At 46.3% G+C, this 20,313-nt stretch overlaps 1 protein-coding gene across 2 annotated transcripts in view; it reads left to right on the top strand.

The window, feature by feature from the left end:
- Positions 1-20,313, top strand: part of EVA1C (eva-1 homolog C) — a 352,894-nt gene that overhangs the window by 280,059 nt on the left and 52,522 nt on the right. For both annotated transcript variants that reach the window (XM_085623116.1, XM_085623117.1), the window contains exon 4: positions 17,621-17,773. In XM_085623116.1, the coding sequence (XP_085479242.1) occupies positions 17,621-17,773 (153 nt within the window). The remainder of the gene's footprint in view (positions 1-17,620; positions 17,774-20,313) is intronic.

Raw genomic sequence — 20,313 nt, 5'->3', positions numbered from 1 at the left:
GCATCCATTAAGGACTGATGCAGATTTCTGCTAAAGACAGATGCGCCATCTGCGAATATGATCGTCCTAATTACCCAGGGTGCTGGCATGTCTCGGCCCTTGAAACATACATTGTGTGTACAAACTTCAGTAAAACAGAATTGTAGCAAAGGCACAAAATGTTTAAACTCTGCATACATGCTTCTGAGGTTATAAGTGTATTAAAAATGTGCTCACATTATATTACCTCAATGTGAAAAATTACCTCAGTGAAAGACTGTCATGCTGCAGAAAACGAACACTACATGTACATCAAGGCCAGTCAGGCCGCACAGGGAGGCTGTAAGGGTGTGGGACAGCTTTTGCCACTGGGGGGCCGCTTTTGTAGCAGTGCAGCAGTTTTAAGAGCACTTCAGACTTCCTGGTATATCCAACAGTTTTCAGGCAACAATAAATGTGGCAAGATAACTCTGGTGATTAATGTACCTGCTAGCGAGAGATCAGCGTTTTGTCTAGTGGCAGTTTCGACTCATATCAGGTAGCGCAGAGGGTTAATATGCCTGCTGCATAGAACACGTACTATGCAGATTACAGAACATTATTTTATGTGCAGTGGTATGCTGCTTTTCTCACAGAGATCCTTTTGTTACTGTGCACTTCATAAGTTACAGTCATAATCCAGCACAGTGAGCTATGAACCGCCTTCAAAGCGCTGCATGCAAACAGCAGGGTACAGATTAGAAAGCTATGTTTTTCCCCAGTCTTTGACTATCCAAAATTTACTAAAAAGGGTTTGTTTAGGTAGAAATAACTTGTTATCTGTAAAGTCTACCCCAACCAACGTGTTATGTTCTGAATCCTGAGTTTATGCTTCCCCAGACCAAGCACTCTTAACAAATGCCTACCAGTATGAATGACGTGAATCCTACACCTTGTAGTCCCCTTTGTCTTGTGTAACATTTTCTATACACTGATTTAGACACGTATGATTCATTGTCTCTGTATGTGTTTGTTATGTAAAGCGCTCCAACATCCTATGCTAGTAGGAGAGGTGATATCACTGGTGTAACAATTGCCTCCACAGCCCTTGTGGTGGAGGAGGGGCAAGCTCTAGGGGGACCCCCTCAGCATGGTAGACTGTGCACAGGTGGCGGGCCCCTGCTGATAACTCCTGACTGGGTCGGAGGGTGGCCCCACGATGTACTTTGCATCGGGCCCCCTAAAGTTTTGTTACGCCACTGAAACGGGCCACTGTTGATCCTGACCATCTACTGAAATAACTGGAAGTGCTAGGAACATCTGAAGGTGTGTTTGGAGAGTGGGTTGGATTCTGCTCACCTGCTGAGAGCGTATAATGGAATATGTAACTCTGCCACAGAGCTTCTATTTTTACCGCTATCCTGTAGGGAACTAAAGAAAAATAGATGGTTTAATGGGGTCTGTTCCTCTGTACATAGTTGTTTTATCAAGGCCATGAAAAGGTCACTACGATTAATGGAGGAGGTAAGGACATGTTGATCACGCCACAAGGAAGCAATCATAGAGAAAGAAAGATATTGGACGGGAAGCGTTAGAGCAATTACGGGAGGCCAGTGATAAGAATGATGCATCCCGTTACTGGACATTGTAAATGAACTTTTTTTGTTGCAGAGAACCAAAATACGAGTGTGGATACAATCATCCCACCACATTTTTGGGTGGCACATTTCTCTAAGGTGTATTATTATTATTAGTAGGTTTTTGTAAAGCGCGTAGTCACCCGTAAGTATCCCAGCGCTATATAAGACACGTGGGCAAGTAACGCCGTAAATGTCCAAATTTAGGGGCAGATTTATATCAGACTTGCGCCACTTTTACGCCGCCGTCACGTCACTTTTGTGACGCAGCGGCGGCGTAAACCCTGCGCCATGTTGCGCCCCATTTACAACGTGACGCATCACTTTCCCGGCCATGCTGCGTCAAAACCCTGCGCCTGCTTGAAGCAGGCGTAAGGATTGACGCAGCATTGTGACGATAGGGCACGCCCGAGCCTTGCTGGAGCTGCGTCGCACTTGCGACGCAACTCCAGCAATGCGCCAACAATCCGCCATCAGATGCGTCACGCATCTGTTTATCCTTGCGCCACGATGCGCTGCATTGTAAATGCGGCGCATCTATTGTGGCGCAAGGGTAAACTTTCGTGACACATCTTTCCTGGTGCATCCCTGCTGATTTGCAGGGATGCGCCAGGAAACATAAATCTGCCCCTTAGTTTTTATGGAAATCGTATTAATGGAGGTAATCTTGGCCATCGAACAGAGCCCAAGGAATAAAGCACCAGACCTCGATAGGGTTCCAATCGACCTGTTTAAAAGTAATATAGATCTATGGGCCCCAGTAATAGTGAATGTGCTGAGTAGGGAACACATATGTTGGCCCCACCAACTCATGGTCCAACTCAATCATTGTGCCTATTTTCAAGAAGGGAGATCGTGCAGACTCTTGTTATCGGCCATCTTCCTTACTGATTGCACTGCCAAAGTGCGGGGCAAAATTCTCTTAGATCGATTAGAGGAATGGGCTACTGACAAGTTCTGTGTACCGTAGACCAATGTCTTAATCTTTACCTTTTAATTAGTAAGCAAATCAAGGAGAAGAGGGGGGTCTACATGTAGCATTCATGGACCTTAGCTCTGCATTTGACTGTGTCAATCGAGCCAAGTTGATGCTAGAATTGGGAGTCGATCCTTCAATTGTGCATCTGCTAGTTCAATTTTATGCGGATGTGACGGCGTGCACCAGGCATGGCACAAAAGGCGAGTGTACCTCCCAAATTAGGATCAGGGGAGTTAGACAGGGCTGTGTTTTATCTCCCTTTCTAATCCGCCTCTACATTGTTACATCTTTGCTACTTGTTGAAGCTGATACTCCAGTGTGGGAGCAAGGCAACTACTGGCTTTGCCATATTCTGATGATGGAGTCATACTCTCCAGAACAGGGGTAGGGCTACAGAAGCTATTTGACAACTTTGCTTTGTTTATGTGCAAATTGGGCCTGTTTATTGATAACTCCAAATCTTACAGCATGGTTTGTGATTGGTCTTCTGGTAAATTGAGATCTGATCATGTTAACAACACCGGGTTGCTCTGTGTACCAACATTTGCATACTTGGGGGTTCCTGTTGATAATAAAGGCACCTGAGGGCACTTGGTGAAAGTTAGGAAGACCCAATTTGACAGGTCTGTTGCTGCCGTTTTTAAGTTTGCTGCAAAATTTGGTTCAAAACCTACTGGATGCAATGGTAAATTTATATAAGGCTAGCTGCATTTCAGTGACCACATATAGTTCAAGTACAACACAAATTTGGGTCAGCAAAAATGTATTTTTAAGAAGGATACTATCTGTCATCTCTGGCGTACCCTCCTTTGCCTGTCATGTTGGGGTTTCCGCATGTGGAGGATCAGATACAACTTGCACCTTTAATGTTATGGCTTTCGATTTGAGCTAAAACAGAAACATTGCTCAATCAAGCCATAATTATCCATTGTTTAAGGCTCTACAAAGTCAACCACATTCTGTGGTTGACATTGTCTGGAACCAACTTTGCTCATCGGGGCGTCTGGATTTTCTTAAATAACCCACAGAGCATTAGTTTATCATCCAAATAGATGAATTCCTTGAAATACTTATGAGAAGAAGAAAAGATCAGGAGTGTAGCAAGAGAAGGGTGGTGGCTTACCAACTATTAACCACCACACATGATATGGAGACTTATTTAAACATTAAAGTCAGCATCAAGATGACTATTTAATTAAGTTCTGTTTTAACATCGCCCACTTCCTGGTTGCTTATCCTGGAGAGGCATATGGTGAATCCATGTGATTCAGAGTCTGTACAATACACACAACATTTTTTTTCTTTTGTAAACCTTATGAAGTTCAGAGGAAACTTCCTAGATAATTGAATATCGGAAGATGTATGCTGTTTTTATTCTATTATTCTATTTACAACTTTAGCAATCTGAATATATTTGTTTTCGGTGTATAAACATTATAGCTGCAGTTCGGTTACATAACATGGTGGGCAAGTAATCTAGGGTAGCACTATGATGCATGAGAAGTGATTAATTGTGCTTATTACTTCTAGTCTTGCTGAGCTGTGCATTATAGGCATACAGGAGACAAATGAGTTGATGAAGTGACGTAGGGTTTAGATTTACAAATCTTTACTCCTGTGAACTTCCTGCTATAATTTTCTTTTGTTTCATGTACTAGGCGTTTTGCGGCCTGATTCCCAATCATGGGAATGGTGCTATATTTTTTATTGTTGATTTTAATGTTCTATCTTTTTGTGGTTGGACGGTTAAACTACTTAATGTGATTTTTTAATGGTGTCGTTATATGTGTAAATGAAATGAAAATGTGTATTATTTTATGTTTTTTTAAACCAAATAAAGATCGATTGACTTGACTGACTTGGGTGAGACTATCTTATTTTTTCAAATCAATCCTTCCAAAGAGCCCCCAGGCCCCGAGTCCTGATTCTGCACCTTCTTGTCTTTTTTTCTCTCTTACTCTATCTCTCCGCTCTCTCTTTCCTCTGTTCCTCTATGTTTCCCCCTACTCTTGCCTCTATGACTTGTCTCTCTGCTATTATAATCTGCACTACAGCGGCACTGTCAATGAATCTGTCCTCATGTTTATAAAATAACCTATGCCTGATGTATAGTATCTCATTCTTTTTGTCTTTTTTGTACAATTCTCTGATGCTCCTCGTCATGGTTCACACTGAACAATACTTCTTAAAGAAAATGAAGCAACATAAAATAAGACCAGAACTTGCAGTCCCACATTGTAGGATTGAACATGTGTTGTTTCAATTTGATACTGTGTGAAAAGCTTTCTAAATTAATGGCGCAGTTTGTTTTATTTGTTTAGTTGCTACAATTGCAGTATAGTCATTCAAACCGTTCGTAAATATTTGAAACATCTGTTGCATTTAGACTTTTTGGAAGACGTGAACCCTATACCCTTGTTCCTATTAAAACAACATGGCAGATAGCTTGTACGATAGCTCGTACACATGTAACATTCTTGCATTTAAAGTCCTTATGAGAAACGGGGTATGTTTTTTATTTACATTCATTTTTATTGGGTTTAATTTTTATTGTTTTTTTAACTCCTAAAGTCGAATCCTGTGCAGGCAGCCTAATTGTTGCTACAACTTGCAACACTGTGATGGAAATGTTTCAAAATCGTTTGAGATCCAGAAGTAAATAGAGTCAGGCAGTGACGTTAGCCATCATGTGTTTTTTGTCAGTGTACTGCACTGGGCGCAGGCTCACTAATGCTCTATTACTTACAAGTAAATCTTCATTACTTCTGGTCCCGTTGTCCTTGTCCCATTCATGACAAAGTGTAGATAACCATCTCCCGACAGAAAAAAAGAACAGAGGAATGCTGGGGCCCTAACCCCAACCCCTCCCACTGGGAGAACATAAGCAGTACTTACATTCTGCCTGAACAACCAAGCCCAACAGGAAGGCCGGCCGTCCGGGAAGGAGGGCGGGCGTAATGAATGGGACGAAGGCAACAGGACCAGGAGTAATGAAGATTAACGGTAAGTAATAGGGCATTGCCCAAAGGTCCCTCCTGTTTTCGTCCCATTCATGACAAAGTGGAGAATACAAAAGCCAGAAACCCGGCCTTCCAAAACCTCCATGCACACCCAGGAAACTACACCAGAAGCAGCAACCCAAGGAAAGCAAAAAGGAGAGCCGCAGGGAACAGGTAGAGCACACAGCCTGGAAAGTACCCCATCAAAACTCAGGACCGCATCCCCACACAAAAGAAGCAGGAAACGACCAAGGCGAAAAAAACACAGAGCCACCACCACCCAGAGGGCAGCGAGCACACACTAGGAACTACCACACCACCAAGGAGAAGAACCCGCCAAGAAACCCCCAAAGGCCGCCAACAACAGAAGGACAGCCAGGAGGCCACACAAATAAGAAGGCCCAAGAGGCCAAAAAATCCCATCTAGCCAGGAAAAGGCCAACTGGGACGCAACCAAGGCCCGGAAACCGTGAACCTGGAAAGCCGAAGGCAACAGCGACATCAAGGAGGCAGCCAACCAAAGAAATTAGAAACAGAGCACCCAGGCCCCATGAAAGGCAAACCCCAAACCACCAAGCGGAAGGGAGAAAGCCACAAAGGCGACAAGGCAAAGAAACCAAAGCCAAAAAGGATGCACCCCACAGATACCCCCAAGCCAGAGGACCAGAAAAGAGGAAGCCCCAACAGGACAAAAGGATGCCCACCGGACAAAAGGTGGACAAGAACAGCACCACCAGTCAGCCACCCTGATTAGGCAGCAGAACAGACACAGAGCAAGCCCAAGTCAGAACGGAAGGGAAGCCCCGAAAGCCAAACAGACACCCAAGCAACCCCAAAGGAAAATAAGGGGAAGAAAGGAAAGACCGCACAGCCCCCGACCAATCAGGCATGAAGGGCGAAAAAGGGCCAAACACAGGATAAACTCTCCAACTCCATTGGAAAGGAAAGAGGAAAGGAAAAGGGCCTGCCAGCAAGGCAAGACACAAACCCAAGGAACCAACCAAGGTTAGGGCCACACAGACCAAACCAGAAAAGGGGGAAGCACCGACCAAACAACAGCCCACCCAGACTGAACCGGCCCCCCAGAGAGCCCAGAGGACACAGCCACTGAAACCTCCAGAAGAGGATCAGGCCCCAGGGCAGGAACAACCAGAACCAAACAGGAGTACCGACACAGGACAACCGCCAAGCACCCAGCACTGGAGAAGGAGCCATACCAGGAGCCCATAGACAGGCCAAGAGACAAAAGCCAAGGCATACACCAGAAGGCCGGAATACCCGGACAACCCCCTAAACACAGCCCAACAAGGCAGGCCCCCAGCGCCAAAAGACCAACCAGGAGGACCAGGCAGCCAGACCCCAGCACCATCCAAACTGGAAAGGACAGGAGAAGAGCCAGAGACCAGAACTCCGGGAAGCCTCAACACCCCACCAGGAACAATGCCAACAACAGACCAAACCAAAGAAAAGGCAAAGGGGTGGAAACCACCAGACCCCAGACCCAACCCGAGCTGGGGCCAGACATGAAAGGACAGAACACTACGGACGGGCGAGGCAAACCCCAAGGCCGCCAAGACCAGAGCAACCCCAGGAGGACACCCCAACCGGAAACCCAGGGGTCGACAGGAGCAGGAAACCACAGCCCAGGAGAACGCACATTCACCGAACACCAGAGAAGAGGCACAACGGCCCCTCCAGATGAGGAAACGGTCCAGAGAACCCAGGACCACACCAAGAAATCACCCCAAGCAAGCCCCAACACCAGCAGCAAAGACCAAAAGAAATGGCAGAAAACAAGAAGACCACCAGAAACGCCCCCACAGGGACCAAGCAGCCAGCCAACCGAACCACAGATAGGCCATCCAAGACAGGAGGCCACAAACACGGAACCCACACAGGCCCGGAAAGAGCGGCACAGAGCCAACAGCCACAGTCCCAAAACCAGACAAGCCATAAAGGCAACAACAAGCCAAGGCGGAACCAAGCAGACAGCACAGTCACACCAAATCCATGGCCCAGCACGCACCAGAGGAGGGCAGGAGCAGGGGAATAAAACCCTCAGGGTCAGCCACAAGCAAGGCCACCAAAACCGGGAAGCCAGGCCCCAAGCCATGCAAACCACCCTTGCAGGAGGACACGAGAGCACAACCCCACCCGGAGAAGGACCATGCACATCACAGGCAAAGCCAAGGGCAGGGAGGCCGGCAGAGACCCCCACCCAGAACTGTCGGACCACACAGGATCGAACCCAAACAAGCCAACAGCCCAAAGGCCCAGACCAGTACAACCAGACCGGAAGACAAGTGCACACGGAGGACAACAGCCCCCACCCCCCAACAAGGGAGCAGAGACCATAGGAGGGACAGAATTAAAACCTGAACCCAAAGCACAGGAACAGCCCCATGCAGGCCAACAGGCAAAGACACAGCAAGACGGAGGAGAGCAAGTGGCCATGAGCGAGGGCGGCTCCTACATTATGCCGGAGGAGCGGCACCCCACTGCTTTCTCGCAGTGCGAGAGGCAGAAACATAAAATGTTAAAACTACAATTTTATGTTTCTGCGTCTCGCACTGCGAGAAAGCAGAAGGGTTGGGTTGGGGCGGGCAGGTGGATGGGTCTGCTGGAGGGCAGGGGAGGAGTGGCTAGCCCAATGCTGCGGGCCCTGACTGTTTGGTCGGCCTTCTGCGGCTGACCATACCAGTCATGCGCACTCTCCCTTTTCTCCTTGTAGGCTGCATGCAGCCTACATGGAGAAAATGCCCTCCCCATAGCGCCCAGCTGGGCACCATCCCCACCAATCACAACGCTGCCTTTGCACCATTGTGATTGGCTTAGGGAAGGGGAGGGAGGCTGCCAGCTTCCTTTTCCACGGGACTCGGCCAGGAGCTGAGATGGCGCTGGACCCGGGAAGGTAAGTTTAATACCATTTTTAAAAATTAAATACCCGACGCGCGAAACTCTGTGCGTGACCCGCCCACTCGCCCCCCTACCTGCGAATCATGTCGGCCACTACTGGCCACGAGGACCACAAAACAGGGAAACACGTACCCAGAAAACAGAGCCGCCGGCAGAGGGACAACAGCTCAGGAACAGGAGGGAGTCAAGAAGCCAGAGGCGCAAAACCCCACCTGAACCACAGCGGCAGGCACAGGGAAAACCATCAGAAAGGTGAGCAGGCACCCAATATGGCAAGACAAACCCCATTCAACTGCACCCGGGGGGGGGGGGGGAGAGAGAAACGCAGAGGGCAACTGGAACACCCACCAACCAAAACTGACAATAGGAGTGGTCCAGAGGGGGGCACGCAGGGAAGACAGGAGTGGTTGCCCAGGCAAAAAACATTGGGCCGAGGCCACAAACGGCAAGACCACCCCACCCCCGCAAGGACCGGGACCCAACTGCAGAGGGACCAGCTCCACACCAGGCCAAGACCACACCAAACCCAGCAACACAGCCAGGCCAAAGTGCCCATGCAACCCCCAGCACACAGCACCAGGATCCCCAGGTGGACACCAAACCAGGAAGGAACTATGTCCAAACCCGTGGAACCACAGAGAGAGAACTTAATGAGCCATGGCCGCAGGACAAGACGACCCATCGGCCAGGCAGCCCACCAGAGGCAAAACAAAAAAGCCTACAGCACGGGGCAGACCCCAAACCAGGAACCAACCAGGCTCGACTCAACCGAACCCCCGAGGGTAGGGAAGGAAGGCCTACTGAGGGCCAAAGCAAGAACACCAAACAAAGGTGCCACCGCAGGGGGAACAAACCCAACAGCACAGGTGAACCTCAGGCTGACACCCACAAACCCCAGAGAGGGGAACAGACACAAACAGGGCAGGTCCAAGAATGAACCAGGCCCAACCCAGCACAACCCTTGACAGCAGACCAGAGCAGGGGCGACCAGGGAGGAATGGCCGGAGGCCAAAAACCAGGCGCAGAAGACTACAAAGCACTGTACATGAGCACCAGTGGCATGACAGATGGGCACAGGCAATGTGAGGCACGGAGAGAGGAAGAGAACTACCCAGAACCATAGGAATATCTGAGCCTCTCGCAAGACACGAACCAGGCGTCACAACATCAAAGCCCGCTACTGCAGCAGGCAAGCCACAGCTGCACCTCAAGGGAGGGGCAATTGACCCCAAAACACCGGAATGCGAGCCCCAATCGTGAGGCAAACAGCAGCACCCCCAAGGGCACCCACAGGGCGGCATGACTGCAGGCCCCAAAAAAGGGCCAAGGAAAAATAACCAAATCAGTGCTCAAATGAGCTGGTTGCCTCCGGAGCACAGCATCGGCACCACAGCACGAACACCAGCACTAAAAAGAAATGACCATCAGAGAATGGCATGCCCAGCCGTGGCAGGCATGGGGAGAGTGTGTGACCTGCCCGAATCACACAATGCAGAGCCGATGCTGAGACCCGAACCAGGCTCCCAAGCAGTTCAAGGCCAATAGGCCAGGTCCTGACACAGAACAAAGAGGACAACCGCTATGTGGTACTCAACAGGGAGGGGGGCCTTCAGACTCCAAACAAGGCCCCCACCAGCACCTCCACAGCCAGCCCAAGGGGAACCACCAGCGGCCTCGCCAGGGCAGCAGGAACTGGAGTAGTCAACCAGCGAGCGAGGCACGTCAACCACACGGCCAGGCCTCAGGAAGATGCGTTCCTACCCAGAAACGACCGGGAGACCGGCGCATCAGCCGCAAAGGGCCAGCTGGCATGCACCTCAAGAGCCAGCCGGAAAACCAAGCCTCCGACAAGCCAGGCAGGCCAGGAGGCTGAACAGCACACACCCCGTCCAGAACAGCCAGGCAGCCAGACAGGGTGACGAAGAAAACTGCCACTCAAGCCCAACAGGAGCAGCACCAAGTCCCATTCCTGTCGACAGACAGAAAAAAAGAACAGACGGAATGCTGGGTAAGTACTGCTTATGTACTCCCAGTGGGAGGAGTTGGGGTTAGGGTCCCAGCAGTCCTCTGTTCTTTTTTTCTGTCGGGAGATGGTTATCCCCACTTTGTCATGAATGGGACGAGGACAGGAGGGACCTGGGGGTAATGTGATATAGAATTACCCTGCTACACCACTTGTTAAATGTTCTGACATTTGAATTAACAACAACTATCATTTTTCACAAGCCCACAGGTAAGTGGCAATTCAAAGCATGTATGACGCACTAGCTTCCGTAGCTCAAACTATTCAACTTCGGTGACAAGATGGCTTCTGATAAGCACTCTGATGGTAAGTTCAGCCTGGGATGTACAAGGCACAGAGAGAAAAGCATATCTATAGTAAATGCATGATGTTCTAGGAGATTATCAGGCCAAACAGGAGTTGTAATAGTTGCTGTCAGCCACGCAGCCATTGTCACGAATGAACAATAAGCTTTAGAAAATTACAAATCATTGTTTTCAAGGGAGTTAGTATCCCTGCTCCACATATTCCCTCATGCTCTGCATCTTTCCTAACGCTCTCCACCCCTGCTCCATATGTTCCCTAACACCTCTGTGAACGGTCCTTCACGCTGACAGAGTCTCCACCGGTTAAAAGATATTTGCCACACCGCCCTCCTCAAGAAAAAGCCGGCCCTTCCCCCATACATAGGTGGCAGCCATCTTTCTTCTGCTGACTGTCACCACTAAACCATCAATTCTCCTGAGGTGGCCTTGCTTACAACCAAAGAGGGCCCTGTGCTGCCATATTAGAAGTGCTTCCCCCACCTTAAAATGGACAGATATTACTACGTCTATGGAGAACATGTTCATAATCTAACAATGCACTGCCTTAGCTGGCATTCTGAAATCGATGTTTGGGTGGAGTGGGCTAGATTGGTTTAGAGTGGGATGTGATAGAATAGGGTCTAGTGGGGTGTGGTAGATTGTGGTAGTTTGGTGTGAATTAGATTGGTGTAGAGTGGAGTGATGTAGATTGTAGTGGAGTGACGTGAAGTGAAGTGGAGTGGGGTAGATTGGGATAGAGTCAAGTGAGGTAGTGTTGTTTAGTAGGGTAGAGTGAGATGGGCTAGAGGGGAGTGAGGTATAGTGGGGTAGAGAGGTGTATTTGGTAGTGGTGTAGATTGGAGTGGGGTAGCTTAGGATATATTGTAGTGTACTAGAGTGTGGTAAATTGGAGTGGCGTACATTGGAGAGGGGGAAATTGTTGTAGAGTTGAGTGTATAGATTGGACAGAGTGTAGAGTGGTGTGGTAGAGTGGGTTACAGAGGGCTAGATTGTGGTAGGGTGGGTTGAGTGAGGTAGATTGTTGTGAGATGGCTTGGGTAGATTGGCGGATGGTAGATTGCTATGGGGTAGGTTGTGGCAGAGTAAGTGGGTTCGTTTTTAAAGAGTTGAGCTGCTAGATTGGGGAAGGTGGAGTCGGGTAGAGTTTATTATGAGGTTGAGGAGTGGAAATATAATTATGATAGGATATTACATTTTCCTTGGCTTGATTATTTGTGCTTTAAAAAAAAGCGCTATGGAGGGAGCAGCATGCAGTGCAAGAGTGAAGGGGGAAGAAAAAATACCATCACATTGAGAGCAGCGGACGGTCGTTGATTACATTTGATTAATCTGTGTTTAGTTCCTGGTCCCCAGAAAGGACCTTAACTGATGTTTGGCTAGCAGTGGCCAAATAAGGTGGCTGCAAAGAGGGTTGCTGCAGCCCACAAATGGTAAGTAGTGGGAGGGCTGCAGGCCATTTTGTAGTAAATAACAGTGTCAGGGCCTTTTAATATATCATTTATGACATTATTGTAATGCAGTGAAATGTGTTGCAGTGTGTTGTGATTGTTTTAATTTTGACTAAATCTATTTGCTTAAATTTCTTTTTCAAAAATGCCTTTATTTAATTTTGTACAAGCATTAATAGTTTTTTGTGCATACGATATATACAAAACATGTTATTTAATAAATCAGTGCTTAATTTGTTAATAAAGCAAGTGTTTTAGTATGTTGGTTGCACAACCAAGAACAGAGCCTAAAAGTACCGAATGGTCCTGTAGTGTGAAAATATGTTAACGTAAGTTGCCAGAGACTGGGTCTTGAAGGGCATGCCTTTAATGGCAACCTCAACTGCTAATGTAAATCAAAAGATTTCTTTTTGCAAGTACAATGAATTTGTTTTTCCCCGGGACACATGTGGGTTGACATGCCTGCATGTTTAAAATTGAAATTGTGTTTTTTTTAAATTACATTTATAACGAATATTTAAGGGTATAGTAGGAGTGTTACACAGAATTATGTTTTTAATTTTACCGCAGTTTTCAATGTACTATATTGTAATAGAGACAATAATGCAACTCTGCCCACTCATTACCATTTGAAGTCATGTGAACAAGAACAGCTCAGTCAGTCTGTGCATTCAAAGAACTCTGATGAAGTTGGCACCGGGTCGCGGCTGTGCTGGCATTATAGTCATCTGGAGTGGACAGTTGCATACAGTGCATGCATAGTGTTATCTTTCTGAAGTTATAGCTCAGGCCTTTCCTTTCAATGTCTGAGCCTCTGCAAGAAGTAATCAAGGGGGGAGCGTGACATTACTATCTGGCATCAAGAAAGTGCTAGCTTAATTAATTTCTGGTAAGAATGAAATTAACTTCAGAAAGTACATTACTTTTTAGTTTGCTCACCTCAGTGTGCAGCATGTAGAGTTGTACGGAATGACAAGCGGCCCCGCAGAGTAGGAAAATGACGTTAGGCTCTTAAACTCTTAGCCTAAGCAGTCAGGATATCCCTCCGCTTGTTCAACAAGCATGCTTGAAATGTGTGCAGCCACGGAGAGATTAGTAAACCGCATAGCGCAAGCAATGTGCATGCTAAACATAACAAGCATTTGCAATGGAATAGGTCTCACATTTATGAGAGTTTGAGCTATTGGCATTGTAAATGACAATGCCTTTTATGTATGTGTAGTTTTTAAAACAGACAAATAAAAGTCATTGTCATTTACAATGCCAATAGCTTAAGCTCTCACAAATGTGAGACCTATTGCATTGCAAATGCGTGCTATAAAAATAAAGAAAAGCGTCAGGAGAGAGCGTGTCCTGCCTGCAAAAGCAGGCAGGACAGCGTTATTTGAGAAAATAGTTCTCGGAGGCTGTAATTAAAGCCTATCGAGCACAAACACACGTAACAGAAGATGTTGCCATGGGAGGGTACAAAATGAGACACAGTGGTACTAAGAAGGGACTACTAAGCCTTTTGACCAATGAACAGCCACAGTTTACAGTGGACAATGACACAAGCCAATGAAATATTTGGGCGGTGAGTGGGCGGAGTTTCAAGTCCCTACCTCAATACATCATGCCTCGCAGCGCATGCGCTGCCCGGGCTCGACCTAAAAATATTCACAGCACACGTGCTGTGCTTGTTCACCGATTCTCCCCATGGCTGCATAATTTCAAGTGTGCTTGTTCTTACAAAACTTCTTTATTGAAAAACTCTTGCGAAAAAAAGAACATCTTTAGCCTGGCTACTGAAATTTGAAGAGTTACAAAGTAGTTCACAATGGTGTCAAATGACAATTTATGCTGATAAAATGTGGCAGACTTCTACCACTAGTTGGGCCCCATTCATCTGTGTGTGTGTCTGTTTGTCTGTATAGGGATGCGCTGATAATGAAATACTGATGCATGGTTCCCCGCCCACTGAGATTGCAGGGAATGTAAGCAGGTCAAGAGAGTGTGCAGTTTGTAGGGCTGGACAAGCCCTGTGAAACCAGCTCTAACAGCTGTGCAGGTTACTGTAGGTATTGTTAATGCACAGAAGCAATTATTTCAGAGGGGTGCAGCTAAGGGACAGTACTCTTAAGGAAGGAAGAGGGCGAAGATAAAAGGAGACTGGGGGACAAGATGGCTCCACAGTTTGGCAGATGGCTAAATAACCTTTCACTCCTAAGCTGTCACATTGATCGTGATCAACAGTTAAATGCCAAAAGTGTACCAGAAATGAAATTTGGGCCTCAGTCCAGTGTGACATGACAATACTATCACACATGACAAGAAATATCATGGGAGAAGAGAGGATGTTGCTCATCAGGCAGGGCTGCTGACTCAAGAGCTGGGGATCCTGGTTCGAGTCTTGGCGGCGCAGCTTCCTGTGATTCTGTGCAAATCATCTCTCCGGGTGATAAATTGCACTATATATATCTGCTAATTTAAAGTATCAAGCAAGCAGAAAGAGGCAAAACATTATTAAAAATAGTTCCCCCATAGTGGATGTTAACAGTATTTCGACTATGGAAAACTGATAAGAGAAGCAGACAAGGCATTGGTAAATGCAGGAAAATATGCTAAGCCAACAGAAATGGAGGAAAAGTAAGTGACTAGCACAGGAACCAATGAAAATCTAGGAAAGCAAGGGGGCGGGAGGGAAGCCCATTTTAAGATTCATATTATAAACAATAGATTTTACAAGCCCAGTGCAAGCGCTGTGCAGGTGACACCGAAAAGGATGTAATCAGTCCTTTCCAGCTGCAGTAGCCAGAATCTGGAACTTGCTATCTTAAGCTTTCCTAAATTGCTGCCACTCTGGTCTTTACTCAAAAACCTCCAACCCTATTTTTTGCAAACACCTCAATGTCTGGTATCATTATTGCCTCTTTAGCTGATAGTTTTACTTCCTTTTCACCCACGTCTCTTACCTTTTTCTCATTGAGTGGCACTAACAAAGTGTTTTATTACCGTAGGTCTACAGTTCTACATAAAACAAATACACAAATAAGTAAATAGAAAATAGAAATCCCCCTCTTATGCTAAAGGCCAGCGTAATGCAGGCCAATCTGCAGAATGTAACATGAAAACCTTAGTCGTGGAAGGAGCTTCATGCAAACATCCACACAGATAGTAACCGCCTCTCCTTTAAATAGTAAAATAGTAACCCAGCACGGATTGCAACTACACTCACTCATTCATGCCACCAGAAAGCTCTCTGAGGCAATGCTGTTTGCACTCTTTTAATTCACGTGCCTATTTAGGTCTCAGACAACAGTTGTCCATATTATGTACAGTAACCTAGGTGGGTAATATCAAATTTTGATGTCTCTTTACAGTTTAGATGTTTTAGCTTGTCTCTCCTCCTCTATAAGATGCTCCTGTAAAGTAGAGCTGAAGTGAGGGGAGCACAGTGTGAGAGGAGAGGTGTGGCGCCGCGGCCAGGGCGACTGACTCCGGAATCTGGGGATCACTGATCGATCGCCGGCGGCAGATTAGCCCAGCACCATGTGACTCTGGGCAATAGCTTGCTTAATCTTCCCGACGGCCCCCAGCGCCTAGAGACCCTTACGGGTGATTGTTTGCGCTTTACAAATGTGGATTATTATTATTACAGTCCCTTTTTCTAGGAAGGACTGCAGAAAAGTGCCGCCGCCAGCAGCAGGCTCGTGTGTGAGAAACATGATTGTTTGCCTTATGTTTGTGGATAGAGGATAAGTATTCAGAGCTTATTCAGGCTTAAACACTAGGCACCGGATTCTGCTCTTCAAGGGAAAAAAAGGAACACTCAGTAGGAGTGGGTGTAATTTACACACAGACTTCTGCCAAATACATTGTTATTTTGGAAACCAACCAATGTATTGATAGGTTGGTTTACAAAATATCGTAGTGCATTGCAATTTGACCTACCTCATTAACATGCAAGAGTTAGGTCGCAAATTGAGACCCACTACGATTGGTTAGAGTCACATGCATGGTGATCTGGTGGGGTCAACAGACAACTATGTCTATTTTTTTTTTTAAACGTAGCCCGTTTTCCTAAAAGGAAAAAGGGATGCATTTAAAAAAGAAAATTAATAATTTTACAACCATTTATTGGGAGCAGGCAGTAATCCCAGGGACCACTGCCTGCTCCCCAAAAATGTGTTTGCCGACATTCCCTTGGGGACTTCCCATTTTCGAATTGTTAACACCTGTTTGGATTTGGTAGTGAAATATTAATGTTTTGCAACCGAAATCTGGTTATGCAGTCAGTATTTGGAAGGGACGCCCTTTACGTGCCTCTTCCAAACACTGATTCTGTAGGTTTGTCTGAAACCCAAATTGCAATAACATATTACTGAATCGCAATTTTGGTTTTGTACATTTAAAAAAGCCATTTGGCAGTCCCAAAGGCTCAAATTATACTTTAGCGACCGTAAAATCGCGTTGTACATCAGGCCCCACTGTTCTTAAACTACCTCTGCTGCAATGTACCTAAAAGGTGGACTTGATGTCACAGAATTACCTTGAAGAATGTTTTTTTGTTTGTACCATTTCCTTTCAAGTACTAGCATTGGTCATACCTTTGTTCTTCAAGTATCTGTAACTGGTACAATTTACATTTCATTACTCCATTGGTTTGTAGCGTTGCCCTTGAATTGTGTGTATTAGTTTGCTGCATTGCCCTAAAAGTACTTTTTCTCTACTGGGGCCAAGAATTCAAATGTGACAGCAAACGTACCAAAAATATAAAAATGGTCAAAATACTTGACGCTTTTTTGGTAATATCACATTGCTACATTTTGTATTGTGGTTTCTTTGGAGATGTCCAATGCATCCCAGTGCTGTCAAACACAATTAAGTTTTCAAAAGGACACCTGGAAGATGCCTTATACGTTCGGGGGGGGGGGGGGGGGGCATTTAGAGTTTTGAGCTGTGGAAACACCACCGTAAACTGTTCAATTTGCACTTCCTTGGCCCTACTTTAAATAAGAAAATCCTCTGGACTTCTGTGGCCAGCATCTCAGGCTGCTCTGCCAGCAGAAACCTTTGACATGTTGGCCTGTCCACCATTGGGCCAGCAGGTCTCTGAGACGGTTGCCTCACCCTGTTTGAAGCTTGGCAGCCGTAAACAGATTTCTCCGCCCCAGACATGGTGGTCCCATGTGGAAAATTCAAATACTGACCTTGACCCTCAGACAGAAAAATCCCTTTGTGTTGGGGGGACATTGGTGTTTGTTTTTCAAAAATAAACTTTCCAATTTGGGAGTGCTTCACTTTGTTGTAGCTGTCTAATGTTAATTTTGTTTAATGTCGCTTCACCAATTGTGTTTGTGTCTTTTGTTATTTTAGCGGAATACAAAACCCGGTCAGTGTGTGAAAATGACGAGCTTAAACTGCACTGTATAGAGTCACGCTCCCTTAACATTTATTCCGCAGTGTATGGCAGATTGGCATATGAGAGAAATAACTGCTCCACCACCACAGACTGTGCGGCTCAGTTTGGTAAGGCATCATCCTGAAAACACTTTGTATTAAGTTTTTTTGTGGAAACGCGTATTGAGACAAATACTGAAAAAATAATTGAAAAACTGTTTTATTAAAAGGTTTTTATAAGAATGTTTTTGGCTGAAAACAAAGTAAGACTAGGATGCACCACCCTTTATATCCAATCATTACTCTGACTAACATTACTACAACCAAGGCATCCCCTAGAGTCTCTGTTGAATAGACCTCAACTCAGGCCCAAAATTGCAACGATTAAAGGTAGAATAGAAAATTTACCAAGTGGGACTGGAGTGAGTCTTTGATGGCCAGGTTCAAACGCTAAAGTAAGGCCCAGTGCAAGTAAAGGTGGTGAACATCTGGAGTTTAAGACAAGGGATCAAGCAACCGTGAAACAACCAAAGCAATCAACCAAAAACGTCCTCTAAAAAGCAGAACATACATTTCAAGCCACTTTCGTTTACATTAAACTTGACTTCAAATCAGCAAAGAAAAACAAAACTTGAGAGTCTGAGAAGTTATGGAAAAATTTGAAATTAAAAGCAGGCTTTTTCAGCCGCAAGGTTTAGTGGTATTTTTTCAACAAAAGCGTAGTTTACACAAGAAACAATTGTTTTGGAGCAGGTTTTCTTTTCAAATAAAAGTGTTTAACCACAGTGGTTATCAACGACGTGCTTTCAATGCATTCACTTATACCCACGCGTCCCTGCTTTTATCAGACGCAGTAGCCCAAATTTCTTTGTGTGAGATTGGCGCTCAAACAGCCTCTTTTCATAAGTTGGTTTTGCCCCCGTGAACTGAGTTAGTCAGCCACAGCCACAAGTGAAAGAATTCTACCATAGTAAACCCGATGGAAAGGGTGGAGAGTGGGCGATGTAGGCAGGATCTGCCTTTAAGCTGATGGGCACTCACATTGGCATTCACAAACTATGACTTGACCCTTTCCCACTGTGGAAAGGTACAAGTTTTGTTCACGGAAAGCTCTGAAGTAACTTATCTTCCAGGGCGGGGAGGGCAACGGATCATCTTCAGACTTAGAGGAGCTGCAAGGAAGAGGGGTTCTCTGTGGGGAAATGTTTATCTCATGACAAAAAATGAATACAAAATTGCAATTGCATATTGGAGTGCATTTCCCCAAGGCAGAATCGTATACTTTTGTACAATTCGGAGCGCATCACATGACATTCCCATGATTTAGCCAAGAAACCTGCACCTGGTGCCGCTTTCCCTGTGTATGTTTGTGAATTCCCATAAGTGGTGAACCTGCACTAGGGGTGCACACTTGTGAATCAACAGTACTGATCACATAATGAAACCACCCACTCATCTCTCCTTCCCCATGCTCATTTATACATGTCTGCGTTTATGCACTTTCACACTTCACACAGACCCGTTGTCTCCTCTCTTTACGCATTTCTTTTTATAGTTTATGTCTGAACCATGGCCAAATCTGTAGGAATGGGAACCAGCTTTAGAGCCTATACAAAATGTGTAAATATTTCAAACAACTTTGTCCAAGCAAAACCCCATGGTGTTCATTACCAGGTTAACTATACATTTTGTGAGTCTATAAGGTGTCAACCAGGTAGGGCCTCATTAAGAGATACATGGACTGACTCCAAGGGGAGATCTCACCCCACCCCACCCGGATACAATATCTATGGGATGTGGCAGCTCAACTGGTAACACCAAATATGTTTCGGCAGGGAAATGTGTAAAACATTCGGATTTGGGCCTAGTGACTCCTGCATGTCTCCAGGAAGAGGTACCTGTGGAGTCGTTAACTCCGGCATCAGAAAGTGAATAAGGCCTCGCTTCTAAGTGATGCAGATATGCTGCATTAAATGTGTTGAGTTGTTTTTAGTCTATAGCCTGGCATAGATGGTGTTTACATCACCATTAATGTATTCTGAGGGTTGCAGTCTTGCCTCACTTCAATTAAACCATTTGATCTGAAGTCCCAGACTAAAATTGGTCCCAGATTTTCTGTTATTTAGAGTGTGTGCTCATGTAACGTCAAGTGATGCAAACGGCAGCACCAGTCGATGTTCACATACAAAATCAATTTTGCACCAAACTTAGACACAAGTGCAGCACCAAAATACCAGCCTATCTCATAGTGACAAACATCTAATAATTCCATTAAAAGGAGGGTGTAGGGGGGCGTGGTCAAGATGGCGGCCTAGGTGGACGTGCGGTTTCGCCTCTCCCGCGGGCGACTAACAGAAAGCTTGGTGTCCGGCCGTTCCCAGCTGGCCGCCACCTAAGATAATAGCCCAGGAGGGGCCCGCCGAGACAACGAAGGCGAGAGAGCGGAGGCCGATCGGCAGAGTGCATCGGAGCCCCGTACCACGGAGCCGAAGGAGGCCCGGCGCTAGTGGGGCCCGCCGCGAGGAGGGGCGGATGGATCTCGAAGGCATTCAGGCGGGGGCGCTTGGAGGCGGACTGCGGCCCTGTAGCTCCCGAGAGCTAGCGGACCTGGCGTGGGAGAGCTCGACGCTTACCCCCCTGGAGACAGGGACAAAGGATTGGACTGGTAG

The sequence above is a fragment of the Triturus cristatus genome, chromosome 8 (genome assembly GCF_964204655.1).
Source record: "Triturus cristatus chromosome 8, aTriCri1.1, whole genome shotgun sequence".
In the NCBI taxonomy this organism is placed as follows: domain Eukaryota; kingdom Metazoa; phylum Chordata; class Amphibia; order Caudata; family Salamandridae; genus Triturus; species Triturus cristatus.
Note: the sequence above shows the minus strand (reverse complement) of the source record. Positions and strands in the feature narration are given on the sequence as shown.